The sequence below is a fragment of the Setaria viridis genome, chromosome 4, assembly GCF_005286985.2.
Source record: "Setaria viridis chromosome 4, Setaria_viridis_v4.0, whole genome shotgun sequence".
Classification (NCBI taxonomy): domain Eukaryota; kingdom Viridiplantae; phylum Streptophyta; class Magnoliopsida; order Poales; family Poaceae; genus Setaria; species Setaria viridis.
Genome location: NC_048266.2, coordinates 34,292,586 through 34,304,356, shown reverse-complemented (window position 1 = coordinate 34,304,356; position 11,771 = coordinate 34,292,586). Strand labels below are relative to the sequence as shown.

The 11,771-nt window shown below is 48.9% G+C and overlaps 3 protein-coding genes across 3 annotated transcripts; 2 read left to right on the top strand and 1 right to left on the bottom strand.

Annotated features, from left to right (window-relative positions):
• Positions 1-383: 383 nt before the first annotated feature.
• On the bottom strand, positions 384-779 carry LOC117853666 (putative cyclin-dependent kinase F-2). Its single transcript, XM_034735966.1, has one exon. The coding sequence runs from the start codon at positions 777-779 to the stop codon at positions 384-386; it is 396 nt and encodes a 131-aa protein (XP_034591857.1).
• A 4,140-nt stretch (positions 780-4,919) lies between these two features.
• On the top strand, positions 4,920-8,421 carry LOC117851749 (26S proteasome regulatory subunit 8 homolog A). Its single transcript, XM_034733639.2, has 8 exons — positions 4,920-5,230; positions 5,844-5,941; positions 6,470-6,694; positions 6,777-6,839; positions 6,917-7,080; positions 7,214-7,469; positions 7,578-7,688; positions 8,068-8,421. The coding sequence occupies exons 1-8, from the start codon at positions 5,026-5,028 to the stop codon at positions 8,206-8,208; spliced, it is 1,263 nt and encodes a 420-aa protein (XP_034589530.1). The 5' UTR covers positions 4,920-5,025; the 3' UTR covers positions 8,209-8,421.
• Positions 8,422-9,061: 640 nt separating this feature from the next.
• LOC117851723 (GTP-binding nuclear protein Ran-3) lies at positions 9,062-11,771 on the top strand. The gene is made up of 8 exons (XM_034733600.2): positions 9,062-9,290; positions 9,496-9,565; positions 9,663-9,719; positions 9,875-9,992; positions 10,763-10,852; positions 10,952-11,131; positions 11,240-11,317; positions 11,437-11,771. Exons 1-8 carry the CDS (start codon positions 9,288-9,290, stop codon positions 11,504-11,506), a joined length of 666 nt encoding a protein of 221 aa, XP_034589491.1. The 5' UTR covers positions 9,062-9,287; the 3' UTR covers positions 11,507-11,771.

Here is an 11,771-nt window from a genome sequence, read left to right as displayed (position 1 = left end):
TATATAGAATATATAGTACTTCTGCACGACTGCATGGAGGTGAGGTGAGGTTATTGCCATGCCTTGGATGATGATTTGATCATGTGTTAATTCGGCTTTTCTTTCTTTCTTTAGAGAGAGTCAATTCACCTTTTTATGTTTCGCAAGAAACTGTACCTGAAGATAAACATTAACGGTGCTTTCCGGGAGAACACAAATGCCGGTGGATGGGGGATTCACCATTCGGGGATCAACATGGGGAGGCTCTAGCCGCCGGTGCTGGCAATCTGCGGCAAATGAGATATGGAACCAACAGCAACAACAATGTATCCCTCTCTGCCAACTTGTTGAGATTACAGAGCTAGGAGCCAAGAACATTGCAACGCATCATACACCACAGCAAGCTACTGGACTCTCCTACGCTTCAGAGAACGACGGCACAAAGCCAGGGAGCTCCGCTTCGGCAGCCGCAGGGGACATCGCCTCCGCATCCTCCTCCGCCGGTGCTTGAGCGCGTCCGCCGCGGTGAGCCTCTCCTCGGAGTGGAAGGCCAGAAGTCCAGCAAGGACCTCGCGCCCGGCAACCGACAGCTCCACCATCCCGTGGAACGCCTCCACCCCCATCGTGATCATGTCCTCCTCCGTGGTCGCCGTGAACAGGGGCTCGCCGCCGGTGAGGAGCTCGGCCATCACGCACCCCAGGGCCCAGATGTCCACCTCGGGCCCGTAGCACCCGCTGCTGCGTATCAGCTGCTCCGGCGAGCGGTCCCGTAATGTGCCCACGGGATCCTCCGGGCGCATCGTCTTCCCGACGCTCCTCACCGTCCACGCGCACCCGAAGCCGCGGATCTTGAGCGCGCCGTTGCCGTCGGGGCCGACGAGGATGCTGCCGGGGTTTGTGTCGCCGTGGACTGTCCCGGTGGCGTGCAGCTCATCCGCCGCCCGCAGGAGCTACCTCATGGAACCGCGCGTCTCGTCCTCGGAGAAGGGCCGCGTGAGCCGGCTGCAGAGGCTGGGACCGAAGGCGAGCTCCGTGACGATGTCCGCCAGATGGCCGGTCGTCTGGAACGTGGCGACGTTTTTGATCTGCACGACGGCGGGGTGCCCGCGGCGGGCACGCGGCAGCCTCGCCCGCGGCCGCGGGAAGGCTCGGAGTGGCGCCGCCGCCGCCGTCACCCTCGCCGCCGCGGATCCGCTTGACGGCGACCGTCTCCCCCCGTGCGGCGATCCCGCTCCTCGGCCACCACGCCGGACGTGCCCTCCCCGATCTCCTCGAGCGTCTCGTCGTCGGACTGGTAGCGCGCCCGCTTCTTGCCGGCCTTCAAGCTTCATCCGCCGCCGGACGCTTGTGTGCTGCGAACGCCGCCGCCATCATCGATCGAAAAGCTGAGCGGGATGGAGTCCTAGGGAAAGTGGAGAACGAGAGAGCACTGCAGATTGGGATGATTTGGGCGGCCTGCGCGCGTGTCCTCAAGACTTTATAGTTAGTGATCAGCCGTATGATCTAGCTTTGTCAGGCTCTTGACTCTTGTTACTAGTTTGTGATCCACTTTTCGCGAACTAATCTTCGCTAGTATGATTCATTCTAAAGGCAAAGCTGTGACAAAATGACAACAATATCACAATAATGCATCTCATATTGAAGTTCATTATTCAAAAGTAGCACTACTCAGAGAAGAATGGAGAACAGACTTGCATTCAGTACGTAGCTATTACTCCTTCCTTCGTTTACAAAATGTATGATGTTTTATTTTGTCTTAAGCCAAATTTATCAAATTTTGTTCAAGCTTATATAATGTATTTTTCTATAAATTTCCTCAAAGTAAAAAAAAACGCTTGAGTTAGCATAAAACTTATTACATTTTGGAACGGAGGGTACAATTTACAGGACGGCCACACAATGAGAAACGAGGTAGTCGGGATGTAGCTCACTAGCTGGGGAACCGCTGATGAACCACGGATGGAGTACTAGATAGCCTTCTTAGCAGCGACAACAACATTCAACACGTAAGGCAGGAGAAAATGGCACTACACCGCTATTCATGGAGGCTTAGACGTTAGATTAGACGCCACCAAACAAGCAGTAGACGCGGAGCGCCAGTGCGACGGCCGCGACGGCGGCCACGAGTCCGGGAAATCGCCGCGGGCGGCGAGCGTCAGCATGGCGACCGCCTCGCCGAGCAGCTGAGATGCACGAGAACGACGGCGCCGAGTAGCATCAGGACGCGCCCGGAGTCGATGAGCAGCGGCTGCTGGTGGCGACCAATCGCGGCCTCGCGGGGATGCGGCCGTCCAACCCGGCCTGACGGCCGGCGGGACGCCGGAGGTAGCGGATTACACGCGGGAAAGCCATTGCAGCAAGTGCCTCTCTGCGCGTGATTGGCGTGAACTAGGCGTTTCTAGCTAGGCTGGCTTAGGGTCCGTTCGGTTAGGAACCAATCCAGCTTATCAAGATTATACAAATTGAGTGCGAGCTGCTTTAGCACCATTGACCAGTAGACCTGAAAAGGGAATCACCAGGAGGCTAGGATCATACTGTTGGATCCAAAATAAAGAAGGGAGAACTTCTGAAGTGTCGTTTTTTGTCTGTTGACTCATACATGGAGCATTTTATCTTATTAATTTAGAGCAACTGACCTCTTGATTTTCTACTGAAAACCTGTAAAAGTGCCATGATGATTTTAACAGCTTCGGTCCATTTGCTTCCATCAATCTCCCCAGGTTCGTTTGCTTACTGTCAATCCTGCAACAACCAAAACGCTTATGCTACTAATTAATGCCGGTACAGCATACTCGGTAGAGGTACAACCAAGAGCATCTACAGCCTAGCTCTGTTAATCATTCTCTAGAGCCTGTCAATCTCACTGAATTGGTTAGGCACACAGCACTAAGAAATGATGCTATCAGCTGCTTGATACACGCTTGAAATTTGCAGTGCATGTTACATCACATAACAGTCAAGGCCGTTCAACCAAATCAACAATAGCATCAAGATTCACTTAGCCGGCTACCTGGGCTGCTGTAGGAGCTGTTGTATCCCTGTCCGTGGTGGCTTCGAATGGCCTTGAGGGGCCAAGCGCTGCCGCGTGGGAGTCCGCTGCTTCACGCCTCGAGCGCTAGCGCTGGTCGGCGTTGGACGGCGAACACCAACTTGCCATATCTAACCCCAGCCTCTCTCCCCCTGCCGAGTCGGCATCACCGCCGCCGGCTCCGGCCAGCTGCCATGCCTCCCGCCGTCGCCCCTCTCTGGCCGCCACTCCATGCCACCACGGCCTCCGCCCGCTCCCGATGCGTCCGCTCCCCCATCCTACGCTGCCACTTCCGCCGCCCGCGCTCATCCTGCTCCTCGGCCTCCTCGCTCCCGCATCGGGTGTCAATTAATTGGAGACATTACCTGTATCCGCATCCCGGATTTTAAGCCCATAATTAATTGGAGATATTACCTGTAACCGCATCCCGGGTTTTAAGCCCACGATTTTGGGTGTAAATTGGCGAGGTGGGATTATACCTGGTGGGCGGCTTGCAATCCCCGCCGCCTCCGAGCGCGCGACGCTCCGGCTGCCACTCCGTCACGCTGGAGGCCACGGAGTGCGCGCTGGAGCCGTTCCTGCCGCTGGTGTCCGCGGGAGAGACGCGGAAGCTGGAGGAGCGGCTCAGGGAGGCGGCCTTGGGCCGGGTGTTCCTCTTGCAGGGCGGCGACTACGCCAAGAGCTTCAAGGAGTTCAGCGCCAACAACATCCGCGACACGTTCCGGCTCATGCTGTAGATGGCCATCATGGCTCCGGCCGCCCGCAGCCCTACATGTACGGCGACCCTGCAAGGGAGCTCGGTCGGAGAAAATGGCTTCTGGGGTAGCGGCGCAGCACGGCCGCCCCGTCCATCGCGTGCCGCCGGAGCTCGCTTGACCTCGTCTTCGCAGTCCGCACCCGCGGTCGGACCGCCCTTCACACTCTCTCTCCTCCCCCTCTCCACGGCCGTGGCTGAGCCCAGGCCGCCGGCCGCCGCACCACCGACGCTGCCGACCGCCCGCGCCCAATCTCCCTCCGCCTCTCTGTTGTGAAGAAAGGAGAAGTCTTTTTCCCTTTAACCCCCTCCCTTCCCTTCTTTTCCACCCGAGCTCCCCTCTTTTCAGCATTTGGACTGCGGATTGATTACTAAAAAGTCAAGGGACTTTTTTGCAAAATGACCACGACGGACGAAAAAAAGCTGGCAGAGACGTTGCTTGCTTTAATAATAGGTATATAGATATATATTAAGAAAGTGGGTTTCACCCAACCATAGGGGTCTAATAATGAAAATATACACTAAGAGCATCTCCAGCGGAACCCCAGTCCCCAATTAAACTACCATATTAGGAGAGTCGTTGAAACAATAGTGCTGCAGCAGACTCTACTTTCCCTTTTGCCAATAATTATTGGGACAATCCAATAATTCACCCTAACTCTCCCTAAATAAAGGAGAAGTTGTGACTCTCCTAAAACGGTAGTTGGATTGGGATGAGATTATTGGGAGACTGCAAAAGTAACTCTCCCAGTAATAATAAAAGAGATATTGAGATATCCTCGTTAACTAGTTATTAAGAAATTTTATTGAAGAATTGCTGGAGATAATCAATGAATTGTAGCACTAAATACTAAGTTATGCAAGAGTTAAATGTAATCTAGCCTATGAAAACGAAATAGAAAAAAACTTGTTGCGGTTGAGACCTATGGTGGCATTCAGAACAACCTAGGCCCTGACAGCTTGAATCTCGAGCTCCTCCAAGAGACCAAGAGGCAAGGCAGCTTCGAGATTAATCCGATCCGTATTCAAATTCTATTTGAATCGAATCCGGTGGGCCCGAGACTTCAACTTCAGCCACAAGAAGATCGTGTGGGCATCCGAGGCGGCTCCTTCTTCAGTCCTATATATATTCCCGCACGGGCCCAGGCTCCAGAGCAGAATCGAAGCCCACCAGCCCACGAAAGCAGCAGAGCTCCTCGTCGAAACCGAACGCGAACAAACAAAATCCAGCCGCGGGGAGGGAAGCGGCGAAGCGAATCGCGCGATGGCGACGGTGGCGATGGACGTCTCGCAGCCGTCGGCGCTGCCGGCGGACGGAGACAAGGCGGCGGCGGCGAAGGGGAGTGGCGTGGGGAAGGGGCTGGAGCGGTACTACAAGCAGCAGATCCACGACGTGGACCTCGGGCTCCTGCAGAAGATCAAAGACCTCCGCCGCCAGGAGGCCCAGCGCAACGTCATCAACTCCCGAGGTATCAAAGCGCCGCCGGTTCCCCCAAACCCTAAACCCTGGTCTCGCAGTAGGCCGGACTCCTTGTTTGGTTTAATTCGGGCGTGTGGAGTGTACCCAAAAGACGATCCGCTGAGTTATGCTTTCGTTCTTTTTTAGGAAAAACATAGAATTGTGTTCGGAATTTTTCATATTTAATCCAAGGCCTCATCGGTTAGGTTTTAGATTCAGGTCTCGCTTGCCGCAGGGAATTTTCTGGTCCTGTTTTGTTCTTTGTGTTTCATGCTGGGGATTGATGAGTTTTGTTGTGCGTGTAGTCCTGAAGATGCTAGCATCTCTTTTCAGAATTGAAAGTTGCCTATTTTCTAGTACCCTGGTCTAATTAACTGCTGAAAATTTCTAACTTTAACAATTCGCTGCGGCTTCCATGGTTAAATTTCAATGTTACATTGTATCTAGACATTAGCATGTATTATGCATTCTGTGTAGGGCATCCATGGAGTCTGCTTTAGATGAGGTGCTGATGCTAGATGCTATTGTGTAGATAAATTGGCAATGGGTATTTTGGAATGAACTATGTTTGTTCTTACTATTGTTGATCACTCTTTTCTGTCTTGCGAAATTTTGCATTGCAGTCAAATTTTGCCGGGATGAGTTGCGTCTGCTTCAAGAACCGGCTTCACATGTTGGTGAGGTTGTGAAGGTGATGAGCAAATCAAAGGTTCTAGTGAAGGTACATCTCCTTTCTTTGCTTTGCTTTTCTAAAGTGCTGTACTTGATGGAGCATTACCTTTTCGTGGAGAGGAACAATTATGTCCTTTCTGCAACTTCCAAAAGTATGCTGTTAAAAAACTACATGCGAACTAATATATGTGGACTTCTATTTCTAATGCTATGCAAATATCTAGTAGTACTTGGTGATGAGTCTAAATTGGGAATAGAATAAAAACTGAAATGATGTTTTATCTATAGAATTCATCTTAGATTTCAGAGCCAGGCACTCCTCATTTGACACAGCATACTAATGATTTCTGTGGAAAAATATCCATAGTTTTAAAGATGATACATAGTTGCAGAATGCCAAGAGATTTTATTAAAATTATTTCTGTTTCGATTCTCCCTTTCTTTTCCTGTTATTTTTTCATAGGGTGGCTCAAAGTACGTATTGAAGCAGATGTATTTGTATTGGCATGTATGCTTTGAACGAGACTGAGTTTTCCATTCATCCTACTGTATTTAATTGGTTATCGCAATCTCTCAGGTGCATCCAGAAGGCAAATACATCGTAGATGTTGATAAAAGCATAGATATTGCAAAGCTCATGCCTTCCACAAGAGTTGCTCTTCGAAGCGGCAGCTATATGCTTCATGTTATCCTGCCCAGTAAAGTCGATCCATTGGTTAATCTTATGAAGGTTGAGAAGGTTCCTGATTCTACATACGATATGATTGGTGGTCTTGATCAGCAAATTAAAGAGATCAAAGAGGTGTGTAAGGAGTTTCATGGCACAGTACATTTTGTTGTTTCATACTACTGTTAGCACTCTGGCTTAAAAACTCAATCTTCAGGTGATCGAGCTTCCAATTAAGCATCCTGAGTTGTTTGAGAGTCTTGGAATTGCCCAACCAAAGGTTAGGATTTGTTTACTACCCCTTTATGCCATCAATCAAGTGGATGATATACTAATATTTACCTTTTCATCTTTCAGGGTGTCATTCTCTATGGCCCTCCAGGTACAGGAAAAACATTACTTGCACGTGCGGTTGCTCATCACACGGACTGCACCTTCATTAGGGTCTCAGGTTCTGAGCTGGTTCAGAAGTACATTGGAGAGGGCTCCCGGATGGTTCGCGAACTTTTTGTGATGGCTAGGTAAACACTCTCAGTTTATGTTGCAATCAAATCATCACTGTCAGTGTTACTTCAATGGGATTCTAAGATTTGAGATAAATGTGTGCATACTGTACGTAGTCTAAGGTATTAGTACCTCATTTTATTTTGACAGGGAACATGCACCATCCATTATATTTATGGACGAAATAGACTCCATAGGATCTGCTAGGATGGGGTCAGGAGGTGGTCGTGGTGACAGTGAGGTTCAGCGAACCATGCTTGAGCTTCTAAACCAACTTGATGGTTTTGAGGCAACACACAAGATTAAGGTTCTTATGGCAACAAACAGGATAGACATATTGGATCAAGCCCTCCTGAGGCCTGGCCGCATTGACAGGAAGATTGAATTTCCAAATCCGAATGAAACTGTAAGTGGTGCAGTACTAAGCACACTAGTTTTTTATCAATTATGTTCGTAGTACTGCCTAATTATCTGCTGCTAATTTTGACTTACCTTTAATCATTTTCTCTTGTAGTCTCGCTTTGATATTTTGAAGATCCACTCCAGAAGAATGAACTTGATGCGTGACATTGACCTGAAGAAGATCGCTGCGAAGATGAATGGAGCATCAGGAGCAGAGTTGAAGGTGTGTATTGGTTCCACTGATATGCCAACATTCTACTTTAGAAAATGTGTCTTAAGTAAGAATAAAAAAACATTCAGAATTGGACAGTGCACAGTGATCAGTGAACACAAAAACTACTTTAAGCAGTTCCAGGTTCAGTTATTAGCACCATTTTAGTCCATGTAGTTAAAATGTCATCTACGCAAGACTCAGCCCGGATAGCGAGTGCAAAAATTAGCAGTTGTCCTGATTCACCCTCACGATTTTAGCTGTACAATTAGGCAAAACTTTAGTTCCGTGTCCCCAGTATTGCTCTGTCATTTGTGTACTGGAAGTCTGACATCTACAGATACTGTAGTGTGTATACATGAATTTCCCAAGTTGATTCTGGGTTTTGCAGGCTATTTGCACAGAAGCGGGAATGTTTGCCCTTCGCGAGAGAAGAGTGCACGTCACCCAGGAGGATTTTGATATGGCAGTGGCAAAGGTGATGAAGAAGGATACGGAGAAGAACATGTCACTGCGGAAACTCTGGAAGTGAGGTGGTCACCTCTCGTGCCAGGGCCAATGCTTCCGTGCTGAGACAGCTGAAGGGCTGAAGCGAATGGCCGTGCGTTGTCGGATTAACTGTTGTGAGATTCTGAAAATGTTTGTCAAACCTGTCGATGACGTGTACTCGTGTAACAGCTTTATAAGTTAAATTTCGTTCATTGGTTCATCAAAGAGGTGTGGGGGATGAAAAATCAGTTTTTCAGATGCTTCTCGTGTTGTGCTTTATCGTGTCGCATAATCGCCCCCCCCTGTTTTGCCATCCTTCGCCCAAATATCATGCGGGTTTGGGAATCGCCAGTGTGCCATTGTCAAAATGAGTCGTGCTAAGAATGCCTTTTGAATACATTTAATCATTTTTTTTTTTGCCAAATATTACCATATGAATTGCCAAATTGCCGCTGAGGCTGGAATGAAGCCTGCGTTATCTGACTAGGCCTGAAAAAAAGCTGGAGCCGGACCTGGATCTCTTTTCCCCTTCAGAAGCTCTTTCTTTTTGGAGGAAATTGGTAGGGTGACCCTACCTATTTTCATCATCATGCAAAAAACAAAAAAAAAACAAACTATACATGCGCATACGAATGTTTCCTAGAAAAAGGTCCATATGAATGCAAGTATGCAACGTTACAAGTGTTTGATCAAAGGATTACATAGAAAAGAAGCAAAAATTGAACTAAGCACGTGAATCAATGTACACATGAATTTCAAGTCAGTCGGGCTCCGATTTCCCCTGCGTGAATCCTACGCGACGGCACCGCGTCGGAAGGAAGCTAGCTTTCCCGGGGACACGTGGACGGCAGAGTTGGTAACACGCTACCCCATCCGACGGCCTAGAAAGTCATCGGCGGCCACCGGCACCGGGCAACCGGGGCGCAGGCGGTCGCGTCGAACCCAAGCAGCCGACGCTCATATAAGGCGGTCGCCACCCAGCCACGGCCGCACCGCCGCATCCTCCCAACCCGAGCACCCCCCGTCGCCGGCGATCCGGTCCGATCCCCTCGCCCACCAGCCGTCTCCGAGACCTCGCTGCCTCGCGCCTCGAACCCCAGGCCCAAGGATTCGACGACCCCGATGGTGCGTTTCCGCTCTTGAACCTTTGCTGATTGTTTGTTCGTCTCGGTCTCCCTCGAGGGTTTCGGTTTATTTAGTGTGCAAGCGAGATCGACGTCGTTCTTGGATACCTGATGATCCGTTTCGCTCTTCGGAATCGTCGAGTTCGTCGCGACATCTTTCTCTCGTACGTGCTGATTAATTAGTTTGTCTTTGTGTACGGACGCAGGCGCTGCCGAACACCCAGCCCGTGGACTACCCCAGCTTCAAGCTCGTCCTCGTCGGCGACGGCGGCACCGGTGAGACGCTTGACCTTGTTGCGGGCCGCGTATCAATCACACCACAATGTTGCCTGTGTCTGAACTTTTGTTAATCTGTGCTTGTTTGTTCTTGCAGGGAAGACGACCTTCGTGAAGAGGCACATCAGTGGGGAGTTCGAGAAGCGATACGAACGTGAGCCGCAGAATTTTCCGCATTGTTCTCGTTTGCATAGTGATATTTCGGGTTCTTCATGAAGGGAATAGAAGAACCTGTTCCTTTTGCTGTTAAAGATGTGCGCCAGTTGTCTGATTGAGTTGGTCGTTCTTGATGTGCTTGACATTTTGCAGCAACCATTGGTGTGGAGGTGCGGCCGTTGGACTTCACCACGAGCCATGGCAAGCTGAGATTCTACTGCTGGGATACGGCCGGCCAGGAGAAGTTTGGTGGCCTCCGCGATGGATACTAGTAAGATCCTTGTAACCTTAGTTCTTGATTCAGATGTTGCTATCCTGATTTTTGTAGCTAGTACTTCCTCCGTCCCAAATTACTATTCGTTTTAGTTTTTCTAGATTCATTGCTTTTGCTATGCACCTAGATATATGCTATGTCTAGATACCTAGAAAAGCCATGTACATAAAAAAGCTAAAACGAATAGTAATTTCGGACGGAGGGAGTAACAAGTAATGCACCGGTATTTATAAGTAATTATCCAAATGACTGCATTAGAATCTTTTGGTTCACATTGTCTGGTCTTATCAACAACAAAAATCAATCATTCAGTAGCATCACTCATACTCAGAAAGGTCAACGTGGAGACCAGCTTGGATAGCTTCAAATGATCCAATGCTGGTAGACAATGCTGCACGAAGTGGTAGAAATCCCTGGAGGGACTTGTCATTAAGTGATTTTCTTGAATTCAAACCATACTGGCTGATGTAATTTGAAATTCAGTGGGTTGATCCCTGATTTTTCTTTCTAATAAGCTCAGAAAAAAAGGTGTTTAAACAAGCTAGTACAAGTAAAAATTGATGATATAAATTAATGTGTAGAGCAGCCTTGACAGCTGGAGTAGGTCCAAGTCCATTGTGGTAACCATAGAGTGACATTGTACTAGAGCTGGTAGAGATGTCTGCAAGAACTAAGACTAGATGATTTACTAAGGATTTGTCAGGCGTGTGTCAGTACAGATAGATGCCATCATCAAAGGTTTTTGCTTATATGTTTCAATTGTGCAGTATCAATGGCCAGTGTGCCATCATCATGTTCGATGTCACCTCAAGGCTCACTTACAAGAATGTTCCCACCTGGCACAGGGACATCAGCAGGTAAAAAATATGCTTTGAATTGCTCACCTGCCACTTGTTTCAGTGTCCTTAATTGGTCTGAATGCATCTTTTAATAATTGCTCCATTGGTTCATATTAGGGTCTGTGAGAACATCCCGGTTGTCCTGTGTGGCAACAAGGTGGACGTGAAGAACCGGCAGGTGAAGGCCAAGATGGTGACCTACCATAGGAAGAAGAACCTTCAGTACTATGAGATCTCCGCCAAGAGCAACTACAACTTCGAGAAGCCTTTCCTCTACCTTGCAAGGAAGCTCGCAGGGTGGGTATTGTCATCATTCTATACATGCCTGGCTTCCTCTTGATCGCAATGTTATACCGAGACCAAACGATTAACAATCCAATGCATGACTGATGGCTGTAAATGCAGGAACATGGACCTCAGGTTCGAGGCGGAGATCGCGCTCGTCCCTGCCGACGTGACCATTGACCTTGCTGCACAGAAGAAGTAAGTGAGCAATCGATCATTATGTTTATCCGACGCTGATAGTGACTCCCCTTGCTGAATATACAGTTTATATAATGCTGAGCGCCTTCTGAATCTGGAATGGTTTTCGTGGCATGCAGGATTGAGGAAGAGATTACAGCTGCAGCGTCGATGCCCCTGCCGGACGAGGACGAAGATATCATGGACTGAGCTGAGCTCAGCAAGATGCTGTCAGGCTGCCATAGTTTAGTTCTAGGTCTACTAGTTGGTGGTTTTAAGAGAGACATCTATCTCCGTTTCAGAATTTTAGTCGTAGCGTCAGGTGAAGCTGGTTTAATTCTGTACTAGCTAGCTATCGTCAGTTTCAGTGGTTGCCGATGTGAATTCCGTCTCAAGGATCTACTGTATTTGGATGGTCAAGCTATTTCTTGGTATATTCTGGAGAAATATATATATGTGGTAGTTCTACTTGGCA

Bases quoted from the DNA above. Each gene is read 5' to 3' on its own strand.
- LOC117853666 (XM_034735966.1), bottom strand. From the start codon at position 779: ATGCGCCCGGAGGATCCCGTGGGCACATTACGGGACCGCTCGCCGGAG.
- LOC117851749 (XM_034733639.2), top strand. From the start codon at position 5,026: ATGGCGACGGTGGCGATGGACGTCTCGCAGCCGTCGGCGCTGCCGGCG. The intron at 5,231-5,843 runs GTATCAAAGCGC...TTTGCATTGCAG, and splicing joins CAACGTCATCAACTCCCGAG to TCAAATTTTGCCGGGATGAG. The intron at 6,695-6,776 runs GTGTGTAAGGAG...CTCAATCTTCAG, and splicing joins AAATTAAAGAGATCAAAGAG to GTGATCGAGCTTCCAATTAA.
- LOC117851723 (XM_034733600.2), top strand. The intron at 9,566-9,662 runs GTGAGACGCTTG...TTGTTCTTGCAG, and splicing joins CGTCGGCGACGGCGGCACCG to GGAAGACGACCTTCGTGAAG. The intron at 10,853-10,951 runs GTAAAAAATATG...GGTTCATATTAG, and splicing joins TGGCACAGGGACATCAGCAG to GGTCTGTGAGAACATCCCGG.